At 44.1% G+C, this 12,243-nt stretch overlaps 1 protein-coding gene across 1 annotated transcript in view; it reads left to right on the top strand.

The window, feature by feature from the left end:
- Positions 1 to 6,783: 6,783 nt before the first annotated feature.
- Cul4b (cullin 4B) overlaps positions 6,784 to 12,243 on the top strand; it is a 40,971-nt gene continuing 35,511 nt past the window's right edge. Inside the window, exon 1 of the mRNA XM_059250277.1 lies at positions 6,784 to 6,847. Within this exon, the coding sequence (XP_059106260.1) occupies positions 6,784 to 6,847 (64 nt within the window). The remainder of the gene's footprint in view (positions 6,848 to 12,243) is intronic.

Raw genomic sequence — 12,243 nt, 5'->3', positions numbered from 1 at the left:
TCCTGGTGTTTTAGCACAAGAATGAAAGGTAACTGATACAAAATATTAATAGATTCCACTATGGTATTTTCATACATGAATATATAAGTGCTTTGAGTGTACTCACTCCCTTCTCTTCTCTTCTTTCCCAATTCCTACTGATCCCCTTCCTCTTTCCAACCAACCATTCCCTCTTTGACTTTCATGTCTTTTTTGTTTGTTTGGTTGGTTTGGTTTTGGGTTTCTCTGTGTAGCTCTGGCTGTCCTGGAACTCACAATGTAGACCAGGCTAGCCTCAAATTCAGAGACATCTGCCTGCCTCTGCCTCCCAAATGGTGGGATTAAAGGTGTGTGGCATAGCTGGATGTTGGTGGTACATGCCTTTAATCTCAGCATTGTGGGGGATAAAGCAAGACAGAGAAACCTTGTCTTGAAAAACCAGGGGAAAAAAAGGTGTGTGCCACTATGCCCGGCCTCCTTTTTGTATGATCCAGACCTAGTGAGTTTAATTAGGCTTGTTTACAAGGGCATGGGTGATGGATTATTCATAGAAGCATGAGCAGCTTACAAATGGCTACACCACTGAAAAATCTCTCTCCCAGCAACTATTAACTGCCAATGGCTACTCAGAGAAAGACAGAACCTTATGAGCCCTTCTTCAATTTTCACTTACCTTTTTTTTAGTCTATTTAAAAAACTTTTGATAAATAACATGTAGAAATGAACAAATCATAAGTGTACTGTTCAATTAATTGTTTACAAACAAAACTGGCAATATAATGAGCACTCAAATGTCTCTAGCTCAGTTTCTACAAGTAATAAACTTCTTTTGCTGGGGCAACATCCATAAAGCACTCAGGGTAGTCTATGGCATATAATGAATGCTTCATGGGTGCTAGCTAATCTCATTAAGTCACCTCACTTTATAAATGGTGCTTTCTGTGATGTAAGAGTTCTTTCCTGGTTTCAAGGAAGGTAGAGTCTAGCTTCAGTTTTCCCATTTTCTATTTATTTATGTTGATTCATTTGTTTTCTGAGATAGGGTTGCACTATGTAGCCTGGCCTGACTGCAAACTCATGGCAATCAACCAAGGTACTAGCCCCTCAAGTACTAGAATAACAAGCATGAGCCACTCTAGGGAACTTTTCCCTTAAGGTTTTGGGTGTAGTTTTTGTTGTTCACTATTCTGTTACATTTTGCATTGTCGGGGGTAGGGATCGGTCCACAGCCTTGTGCACACCAAGCAATTGTTCTAATATCGAGGCATAACTCCAGTTTAAATCTTAAGTAAAACAAACAATGCTCTGAGTACAATGAGAACAGAAAGGAATTTCTTTTTTTTTTTTTTTTTTTTTTTTTTTTTTTTTTTTTTGGTTTTTCAAGACAGGGTTTCTCTGTGTAGCTTTGCGCCTTTCCTGGAACTCACTTGGTAGCCCAGGCTGGCCTCGAACTCACAGAGATCCGCCTGGCTCTGCCTCCCAAGTGCTGGGATTAAAGGCGTGCGCCACCACCGCCCGGCTAGAAAGGAATTTCTTAAACATCAAGAGTGTCAAACTAAAGAGTATCAAAAAAGTCAACAGCGTGTATGGGTGATGTGGAAGGGATGAGTGGTGTAGGAGGAAAGGCATCAGCAAGAATTATAGTCAAATTGTTTCCCCTAATTAGGAGTGGTGAGGCATGCCTATAATTCCAGTCGGGAGGTTGAGGCATGAATATCACAAGGTCGAGGATAGCCTAAGCTACATAGCAAAACCCTCTCAGGAAAAGGCAGGGTCGGGGGAGAGAAAGCTGTTTCCCCTAAAGCTCGGGAAGAAGAGTGACCCAGATAGAAGTGACCCAGATAGATATGTGTCTTGAAGACCCTGAAATGCATTAAGAAAAGAAAATGAGGAGCTGGAGAAATAGCTCAGCAGTTAAGAGCACTGACTGCTCTTCTAGAGGGCCTGGGTTCAATTCCCAGAATCCACATGGCAACTCACAACTGTCTGTAACTCCAGTTCCAGGGGACCTGACACCCATGACAAAATACCAATGCACATAAAATAAAAATAAATAAATTTAAAAAAAGAAAAGAAAATGAAATAAACTATACACGTCTAAAGGAATGAAGAAACCAGGCCTGGAGGCGCACACCTTTAATGCCAACACTCAGGAGGCAGAGGCAAGTGAATCTCTGGGAGTTTGAGACCAGCCTAGTTTACAAATCGAGTTCCAGGACAGCCAGAGCTACATAAAACTATCCTGTCTTAAAATAAATAAACAACAACAGTAATAATGAATAAAAGAATGAAGAAGAAAAATGTATTTATTTGCAGTGATATGATTATATGGATTCAAAATCTAAGAAGTTCAATTTAAATTTTTTTTCACATCCCGACGCAGTTTCCCCTCCCTCCTCTCCTCTGAGTCCCTCTCATCTCCTCCTTTCTGCTCCCTTCCCCCATCCACTCCTCAGTTTCTCTACAGAAAAGGGCAGGCCTCCCATGGATATCGACCAAACATGGCATATCAAGTTGCAGTAAGACCAGGCGCCTCCCCTCCTATTAAGGCTGGACTCCAGAGGGGGTGTCTATTGTTCAGATTTGCCTAACATTTCTGCTTTCAAGCTTCCTTTGAAAATCTGCTCAGACAGGCAATTTTCTCACCCTACACCTCACAGCAAAGCGGCTACCCCAGGATGAACTAGCCACGGTATTAAATGCTGCTAAGCCCTGTAGCAACTTCAAGGGGGTAGAGATGAGACCCAGACTAGAGATATAACTTTGCATTTTTCTAAATCAGAACAGAGAAGTCCTTTTCTCTTAGACTTGAATTTCTTTTCTTTGTATCCAGACAGGGTGTTCTGTAGCCTAGCTGTGTAGCCAAGACTGACCTTGAACTGCAGATCCTCCTGTGTCTGCTTCCCACATTCTGACATGCACCATCACACTGGCTTTTTTTTTTTTTTTGGTTTTTCGAGACAGTGTTTCTCTGTGTAGCTTTGCGCCTTTCCTGGAACTCACTTTGGAGACCAGGCTGGCCTCGAACTCACAGAGATCCGCCTGCCTCTGCCTCCCGAGTGCTGGGATTAAAGGCGTGCGCCACCACCGCCCGGCAACACCGGCTTTTTTCTTCCATTGCCAACCTGTAAAGTAAGGCTGCTAGAAACCCTGCTGTGTCTACCAAAAAAAGTCTCTTGGTGGCACACACCTTCAATCCCAGCACTCGGAGAGGCAGAGGCAGGAGGATCTCTGTGAGCTCAAGGCCGGCCTGGTCTACAGAACTAGTTCCTGGACAGCCGGGGCTACACAGAGAAACCCTGTGTCAAAAATAAATAAAATAAAAATAAAACAAAACAAAAATCCTTGGCTGTCTTGGAACTCACTCTGTAGACCAGGCAGGCCTTGAACTCAAGAGATCCTCCAGAGTGCTGGAATTAAAGGCATGCGCCACCGCCGCCTGGCTTTGGTCTGGCTTTTGAGACAAGGGCTGTATGTACCTGATATAGTCTAGGCTGGCCTCGAACTCAACAACCTCCTGCTTCAGCTTCAAGGTGAACGCTGTCTTTACCTGAAGCATGCCGGCAAGGCTCCGTTTTGATTGGCTATGACATCACCCGAGCCCTTTGTTGTTCAGAAATGTGTCCCTGTATGGATTGGTCAGATCTACTGTCAGTTATCAGAGAGCCATTATCTATTCAGTGTGGGTGGGTGTGGTTTGAAATAAAGTCAGTCTGGTGTTCTCCGTGCCATCTTGGTTACGGTCCATGACGGATGTCTGCGAAGGTGTCTGGTCGTCAAGGTCTGAGAGCTCGATCACATGAATGATAGAACAAAACAATTTTTGTACATCCTCCAGTGACTGTAAGTTAAACAAGCCTTCTTAAAGAGTGAAAAATGTTTCCTTTAGAAATGTAGAAGGTGGGCCAGATTTAGGACCTCTAAGTGGAGCCTGACTTTGTGGTAACTTTTTACTCTCTGTTGTACTGTGATTATCAAATGTTTCAAAGGTGTATGTCATAGCCTTATTGGTGATGTGAGGAAGTTAGGGCGAAACTCCTTAGAGTCAGTTAAGTGAGAGCCAAAGTCCGTAGCCAAGGCTCTGGCACAGAGACCACAGGTTACAGCAGTATCTTGGTACTGAGGACAGGAGGATCGGAGGACAGGTCAAAAGAAGCTTGGGGGACTGGGGAGAGAGCACAGTCGGTAAACCCAAATGGGAGAGCCTGAGTTTGGATTGTCCCCTTCCCCAAACTCTTCCGTTGGGGAGGTGGAGACAGGAGGATCCCTAGGCCAGCTAGTAGTCTAATCAGTGAGCTCCATGTCGATGAGCGACCTGTCTCAGAACAGTAGGGAAGAACACACTGGATCTCCCCTGAACTCCTCCTTACCCCACCCCCATCCGTTTCCACAGCCTCCTCCTCCTCCCTCCCATCTCTCACCATCCCTAGTGCCCCTACCCTTCCACCTCAACCGTTTCCCTCCTTTCTCTTTCTTTTTCTTTCTTTCTTTCTTTCTTTCTTTCTTTCTTTCTTTCTTTCTTTCTTTCTTTCTTTGTTTTTCTTTCCCTTCCTTCCTTCCTTCCTTCCTTCCTTCCTTCTTTCTTTCTTTCTTTCTTTCTTTCTTTCTTTCTGTTTTTCGAAAAGACATTGTTTCTCCGCGTCGTTTTGGTACTGTCCTGGAACTCGCTCTGTAGACCAGGCTGGCCTTGAACTCACAGAGATCCGCCTGCCTCTGCCTCCCGAGTGCTGGGATTAAAGGTGTTAAACCGGGCGGTGGTGGCGCACGCCTTTAATCCCAGCACTCGGGAGGCAGAGCCAGGCGGATCTCTGTGAGTTCGAGGCCAGCCTGGTCTCCAAAGCGAGTTCCAGGAAAGGCACAAAGCTACACAGAGAAACCCTGTCTCAAAAAACCAAAAAAAAAAAAAAAAAAGGTGTGAGCCACCACCGCCCGGCTCCCTCCTCCTTCCTTTGCCCCCTTTACCTCACACTCCACCCCCTTCTGATGCACTCCTCCCCTTCTTTCTTCACATTCCCCTCCCCTCCCATTTCTGCTTCTTACCTAGTCACTCTCCTCCCTGCTCCTGCCCCTCCCTTTCCCTGCCCATTGCCTTATCTCCCTCCTCCCTATCATTCCCCTCCCTCCTTCCTCTCCTTCCCCTTTTCCTTACTACTCCCCATCCCCCTCCTCTCTACCCCCTCAACCCTCCACCTCCCTCCCTCTCATTCCCATACCCCTCCTCCCTGCCCCTCCCTCATCTTCACCTCCCTAGCCATCATCCTCTTCCTCCTGCCCCTGCTTCCTCAATCCCTTTCCTCCCCAATCCCTCTCCTCCACCAACCCCCCTCCTCCCTCCCTTGATCATTCTCCTCCCTAACCCTCCTCCCCATCTCCTTCCTCCCTTACCCTCCACAATCCCCTTCTTCCCTTCCCCCCTCCATCAAGCCCCTCCTCCTCTTCCTTCTCCCTCAACCCCCCTCTTCCCTTTCCTTCTCCTTAATCTTCCTCCCTCACCCTCCTTCACTAATCACCCTCCTCCATCCCCCTTCCCTATCCTCTGCATCTCCCTCCTCCCTCAACTTCCTCAATTCCCCTCCTCACTTCCTGTCCTTCCCTCAGTCCTCCCCTCCTCCCTATCCCCCTCCCCATTCCTCTCCTTGCTTACCCTCCTGCCTCCTCCCTCATTCCCCTTCCTCCCTCCCCCTTCTCCCCTCCTCCCCTTCCCCTTGACTCTCCTTTCACCACCCAATCCTAACTCCTGCTCTCTTCCTCCTCCTCCTCCTCCTCCTATCCCAGTGTGCCCCCTCTCCTCCATCCTCTTCTTTCCCTCCTTCCTTCTTCACTCCTCTCCTCCCATTCATCCCCCCTCAGCATCCTCCCTCACCCACCTTCCTCCTTCCCTCCTCCCAGCCTTCCCTCCCCCCTCATCCCCTTTCCCTTCCTTATTCCCCTTTCTTCTTTCTACCCTCCCCTCCTCCTTCCCTGCCTCCCCAGTGGTCCCATGTTCTTCCTACTCCTCACTCCACTCTCATTTAGTCTCCTTTCACCTCTCACTGCATCTTCCTATTCTGTTCCTCACACCCTCCCAAGGAAACATAATGTCAGGTATGAAGATCCTACTGATACAGATGAATCATTTGAGGAGTATCATTTTATTGTTAGTTTATTTTTGTCATTCCAGTCAGTAGGTGCTCTGATGATGATGATGATGATGATGATACAGGGATTCTCTGTATAATAGCCCTGACTCCCTCTGTAAACCTCGAACTCAGAGATCTGCCTGCTTCTGCCTCTTGAGTGCTGGGATTAAACGTGTGCTATACCACGCCTGGCTAGTCATTGTAATTTAAAATAGCATGCTTTTGGTTGGCAGTGGTGGTGCATGCCTCTAATCCCAGCACTCAGGAGGCAGAGCCAGGTGGATTTCTGTGAGTTTGAGGCCAGCCTGTGTCTACTGCAGAGCAAGATCCAGAACAGGCACCAAAACTACACAGAGAAACCCTGTCTCGAAAAACAACAACAAAAAAATCCAAACAAACAAACAAAAAAACCCAACCAAATAAAATAGCATGCTAGAGTTGGAAGTCCAATGTCAGATATTAAAAATAAAACACGTTTTACTCTTCAAATTAGCTTTAAATGCAAGAGGAAAATTAAATATATGAAAAGTAATGTAGGAGGCCCTGGAGTTCATCCCCAGCACTTAAGGAAAGTCCAAGTAATGGAAGGCAGTAAAGGGGAGAGTATGATTAGTCTATCCAAATTTGAGGATGTTCTTAAAACTGCCTTACAAGTGAGTTCTGTTTTCTCACAGCTTCCAAGAAGATGTCATCACGTTCAACTAGATCTAGAGAAAGAAGAGACAATGACTCCAACTCAGAAGATAACAGTGAGTGAACTAGTAAAACCTAGTTACAGCCACATGGCTGTTACCAGGTGTCTAAGCAGTGAGTGCATGATTAAAATGGCAAGAGAACAAGGTGGGGATGCATTTCCCCAGAGGGACTTGGGATCAGGGGAGGACAGTCTAGAGGACACTTCTGCCTTTGTTATTATACTGAGAATTAACTCATGTGACATTTTGTAACTTTAAAGTTTAATAAAATTTTGCGTTGGCTATTGTGTGGCCCAATCAGCAGTCATCAGAAGATGGAATCATATACCAACATATTTCTGAGGGGGTTATATGATAATCTCTCACAAATTCAAATATACCTTTCACTTGACCAAATTCAACTTCAAATATATCCTGTGGAATATCCATTATAGAGTGTTTTGGTTGTTGTAAACTGTTGAAAATACAGTGTGCTTAAATAAGCTCTGATCTTCTCCACATTAAATATAACATTTGTTTGATTGTTTTGAGACAGGAGCTTACTCTATATGTCAGGCTGTCTTCACACGATATCCTCCTGCCTCTGCTTCTCAAATACTGTGTTTACAAGTATGTGTCACACTGATGTGTTAGTAATATATTATGGAAATATAGAACCCTTAAAATGGTTCATCCCTAATACAAAAAAAAAAATCCTTAGCATGCTTTAAATCACCTTCTCTTTTTCAGATCTGTGAGTTAGAGGCCATCCTGATCCACAGAGTGAGTTCCAGGGCAGCCAGGGCTACACAGAGAAACCCTGTCTCAAAAACAACAACAAAGTACAACTCTGAACTCTGTTTTAGCACAAATGCAGCCACAGAGAATATGCAAAGGAATGAGTATGGCCACGATGCAAAACAACTTTATTTACACAGATAGCAAAAAGCTGGAGTTGGCCCACTGGTCATAGTTTTCCAAAGGATGGTTTTGTTTACCTGAATTCCTCATACATTAATAGCACAGTATTCTGGTTTTATCAGGTCCACCCTTGCTCCTATTTTGCATGTTTTATCCTCTCCCTCCTTTGAGGTTCTCAGCTTGAGTCCTAAACCACTGCAACTCATGTAAGGCTTCAACAGAAAGTAGGGTTTATGACTAAGCATTAGTGCTAAAGGGCCTAGGAATTGCTAGCAGACTGGTGACAGAGATGTTGCCTTGCTTCCCCTCTTTAGTGCTCTAGAATCTAGTTAGGATGGAAAGTTGTGCCCTATAACTGTCTCCTGATATTTTGTTCGTGCTGTGTTCTCTCTCCTCTAGGATTTAAATGTGTCCCCTATATTCTTCCTTGATGCTCTCGGCTCCCTTTCATTCCTACCTGTCCAGCTCCAACGCTTTCAGTTGAATTTCTTTCTTGGATGCTGATACTCATTTTTGACTCTTCTCCACTTCATCCCACCAGTCTCCATTACTGTCTCAGGCATAGTCAGCACCTTTCATGACTGCCTGGTAATTGGCTCCCTCTCCCACTAGGCTAGCAGAAAACGGTTTGAGAGCAAGGGTTGTTTTTGTGTACTCTGTGACCAGATTCTATTAGGTTCTCAGGCAAGGTTTGTTTGTTCAGCATTTACCTAGATTTTGCCGGGGGGGGGGGGGGGGGGGCGGGGGGGGGGCTGATTTCCCCGTCCCACTGGTTGAAGGTCTAGCCAGGGAATGAACTGATTGTCTAGAACAAAATACCACTGTTGGCTGATATGTGTATTTCTTGCTGTGTTCCTTCTTCATAGGGGCTTGAACTACATGCAAGCTTGATCTTCATATTAGTTACTGTTCTCATTGCTGTGACAACACACACACACACACACACACACACACACACACACACACACAAAACAAAAACCGACAAAAGCAGCTGAAGGAAGGAAGGAGGGTTTGTTCTGGTTCAGAGTCCATCATGACAGAACATTTCTTTTGTGCTACTGGGAATGAAACCTAGGGCTTCAGACATGCCAGGCAAGTGCTCTACCAGCCCAAGATTTAAAAAACAATAGAAACCGCCCCCCACCCCCACCCAAACCTCCCTAGGTGATTCTATTGTGAAGTCTGAGGGAATAGCTGATTTAAATTTAAACTGGCCTTCCTTGTGAGACAAAAACCCTGAACCCATTATAATAGCAAACATTAAAGCAGGGGGTGGGGAATTGTGAGACTCATTGATGAAGTGAGGAGAAGTATAAATGGGGCCCAGCAACTCCCTACTAAGTGAATGCTTGGCATCACCATAGGGAGAATTAATCTGTGGCTGGTCTAGTTCCCCACTATCAACTCCTCAGGGAGAATGGCCTGGTTCTTTCAGTTTATAAATCTGCCTTTCCAACCGGCCACAGCCTTGACTGATGAAGTCTCTGAGTTGAGAGGCTAAAGGTTCAAATGTTTAAGTGCTCAGTCTTGGTTTTATTGTATATATGCATTACATTTATCTTCTAAAGGGCTTTACCTAAATAGTGGATTATGGTCCTTAATTATCTGTCCTTTTTATTTTGATGGTTCTTGTTTTAGGACAGGGTGTCACATAGCCCAAGATGACTTGGAATTTGCTGTATTGCTGAGGTTGGCTTTGGACTCCTCATTCTTCTGCCTCTAGTTTCCAAATGATGGAACTCCAAGTGTTGACCTCTACACCTGTGTCTTTTGAGACAGAGGCCTGTATAGCCTAGACTGGCCTCAATCACACGATCCTCCTGACTCATAGATCTTTTTTGGGGTAGAAGTTTATATTTTAATGTTTATAACCACAAAACATCAATTTTATGATGCTTACTCTTCTATCCCACAGAGCTTCATACAGTTGCCAATCAAGCCCTTGAACTTTGCAGGATAATGAGGTATCTTTCAGGCTGGGTCACTCAGTGGTACAGTGCACAAACATTTGGCATGAGACCTTAGTTATAATCACTAGCATCCAGTTTGACTCTTGAATTCTTAACTCTGAAACTGTGGGAGTATAGGATAAGACAGCTATACAAATCATCATAGCCCTAAACAGTTTCCTGTCTCACATATTCATAATGCTTGCTTTAGGGACATTCAACATCTCCTGAACAAGCAATCTTTTATTTTGAAGGAAAATCTCACACAGTATATAATAAATACAACTTCCACAAGTGTCTGTCTGATAGCAAGTATGATTTATCTGAGAGGGCCTAAAACCAAGTACCCTGGGGAATCTCCATGATCAAAAAAGGGAAACAGCCAGGTGAGGTGGTTCACATCTATAACCCCAGCCTCTAGGAGGCTAAGGTTGGCAAATGGCTGAGTTCAAGACTAGTCTAGGTTCCAATGTGAAACCATCTCATCTTGCAAAAACAAATCAACCAAACGAAAAACCAACAAAATTGTGTGTGTATGTGTGTGTGTGTGTGTGTGTGTACATATTACAGAAATAAGGGGATGAACAGTAGAAAAATAGTCTTTGTTTACATTTTTCCTATATGCATATAGTTACTTTTATAAATAAAGGTTGCTTAAAAGAATATCAATAATAACTGCACCTCACTGTAATAAGTGCACACTGTACAGTATAATGAATGTTTTTGAGGTAATGAGTTGAACTTACAAGATAAAAGATTCTTCTATATGTGGAACACATTTTTAAGTGCCCAATCTGATTTCGTCTGATAGTGGCCATATTTGTATGTTTTTCCAATGTACACATCTTGATTATTGTGGGTTTAGTGAATTCAACCTTAAAATGTATTTGGGGGGGCTGGAGAGATGGCTTAGTGAGTTAAGAACACCTAAGTTTGATCCCTAGCACCTACGTGGAGGCTCACAACCATCTGTAACTGCAGTCACAGGGGATTTGATGCCATATTATGACATCAGCAGGCTCTTGCACACATGTGGTACACATGCACATACTCAGGTGCACGTACATACTGATAAATATTTATTAAAAACATTTGGGGGTATCAAACCATTTTATTCAGAGGCCTGAGAGTGGAGAGGGGCTGAGGAGGTCCACATGATCTGATGTCCATGGCAAAGCAGATCTCCCTGGTCTCCCCATAACCCAAAGCAAAATGTAGTATTTCATATTAATACCTGGCTAGCCTAGAACTCACTGTGTAGACCAGGCTGTCCTTGAACACACAGAGATCTACCTGCCTCTGCCTCCCAAGTGCTTTGATTAGAGGCATGTACCATACAAAAAATAAACTTTAGGGGCTGGAGAGATGGCTCAGTGGTTAAGGGCACTGCCTGGTCTTCCAGAGGACCAAGGTTCAATTCCCAGCACCCCCATGGCAGCTCACAACTGTCTGTAACTCCATTTCCAGGGGGGTCTGTCACCCTAACACAGACAGACATACATGCAGGCAAAACACATGCACATAAAATAAATCTTAAAAAAATACACTGGATCATTTTTTTTAAAAGAAAGAAAATGTACTTTAATGTTGAAAGTGTGTTTTAATTCTGTTTGGCAAATGTTTGAGTGTATATAAAATACTTTAGCTAGCCCCAGCTAGTTGAGTTTTGATAAAAAAAAGATATTTCTTTTTTTTTCTACCTTTTTTTTTGTTTTTTTTTCGAGACAGGGTTTCACTGTGTAACTTTGCGCCTTTGCTAGAAATTACTTTGTAGCCCAGGCTGGCTTCAAACTCAGAGATCCACCTGCCTCTGCCTCCCGAGTGCTGGGATTAAAGGTGTGCGCCACCACCGCCGCCTGGCTAAAAAAAGACATTTCATATAACTTATTTTTTTCTCTTCTTAAAATTGGTCTGAGCCAAAAAGGGGGGGAGAGCAGGCATGCCTTTAAACTCAGCACTCGGAAGTCAGAGGCAGGCATCTCTGTGAGTTCAAGGCCAGCCTGGTATACAGAGCAAATTCCAGGACAGCCAGGACTACACAGAGAAACCCTGTCTCAAAACAACAACAACAACAAAAAATGGTCTGAGGGTCTGAGATTAAAACCCAGTCCTCTCATGACACGGTGCTATTTAAGTTGATTTGTGTAACAAAATGTACACTTAAGAAAAAAATTATTAAAATTCCATATCCTTATTAAGATATGCTAAATATGTGAGGGTTGACCTAGCACAACATTAGATTATAAGATGCCAAAAGAAAGATAATTATTAGTTATTTAAGGAAAAAGTTATTTTTTTCCATAAAACTCAGGGACATTTCTTGGAGATTTTTCACAAGTATGTCATTCAACATATAAGCTGCTTGGGAGCCTGAGGCAGGAGAACTGAAATACAGTTTACCTGAGCTACCAAATATGTTCATGTCTGGCCTGAGAGACAGCCTGTGTCCACAGCTGCTGGGTGGGGCTCTGGAGATTCTGGAGATTCCTCTCCTCCCTGAGGTCCTGCTGGCTGTTACTGGTTGCTGGGGAAAGAGTGGCAATTAGCAAGCACTGTAGGATATATGAAACGCAGATCCTTTGCCCCAGTCCCTTCGCAGGC

The sequence above is a fragment of the Peromyscus eremicus genome, chromosome X (genome assembly GCF_949786415.1).
Source record: "Peromyscus eremicus chromosome X, PerEre_H2_v1, whole genome shotgun sequence".
Taxonomy (NCBI): Eukaryota; Metazoa; Chordata; class Mammalia; order Rodentia; family Cricetidae; genus Peromyscus; species Peromyscus eremicus.
Note: the sequence above shows the minus strand (reverse complement) of the source record. Positions and strands in the feature narration are given on the sequence as shown.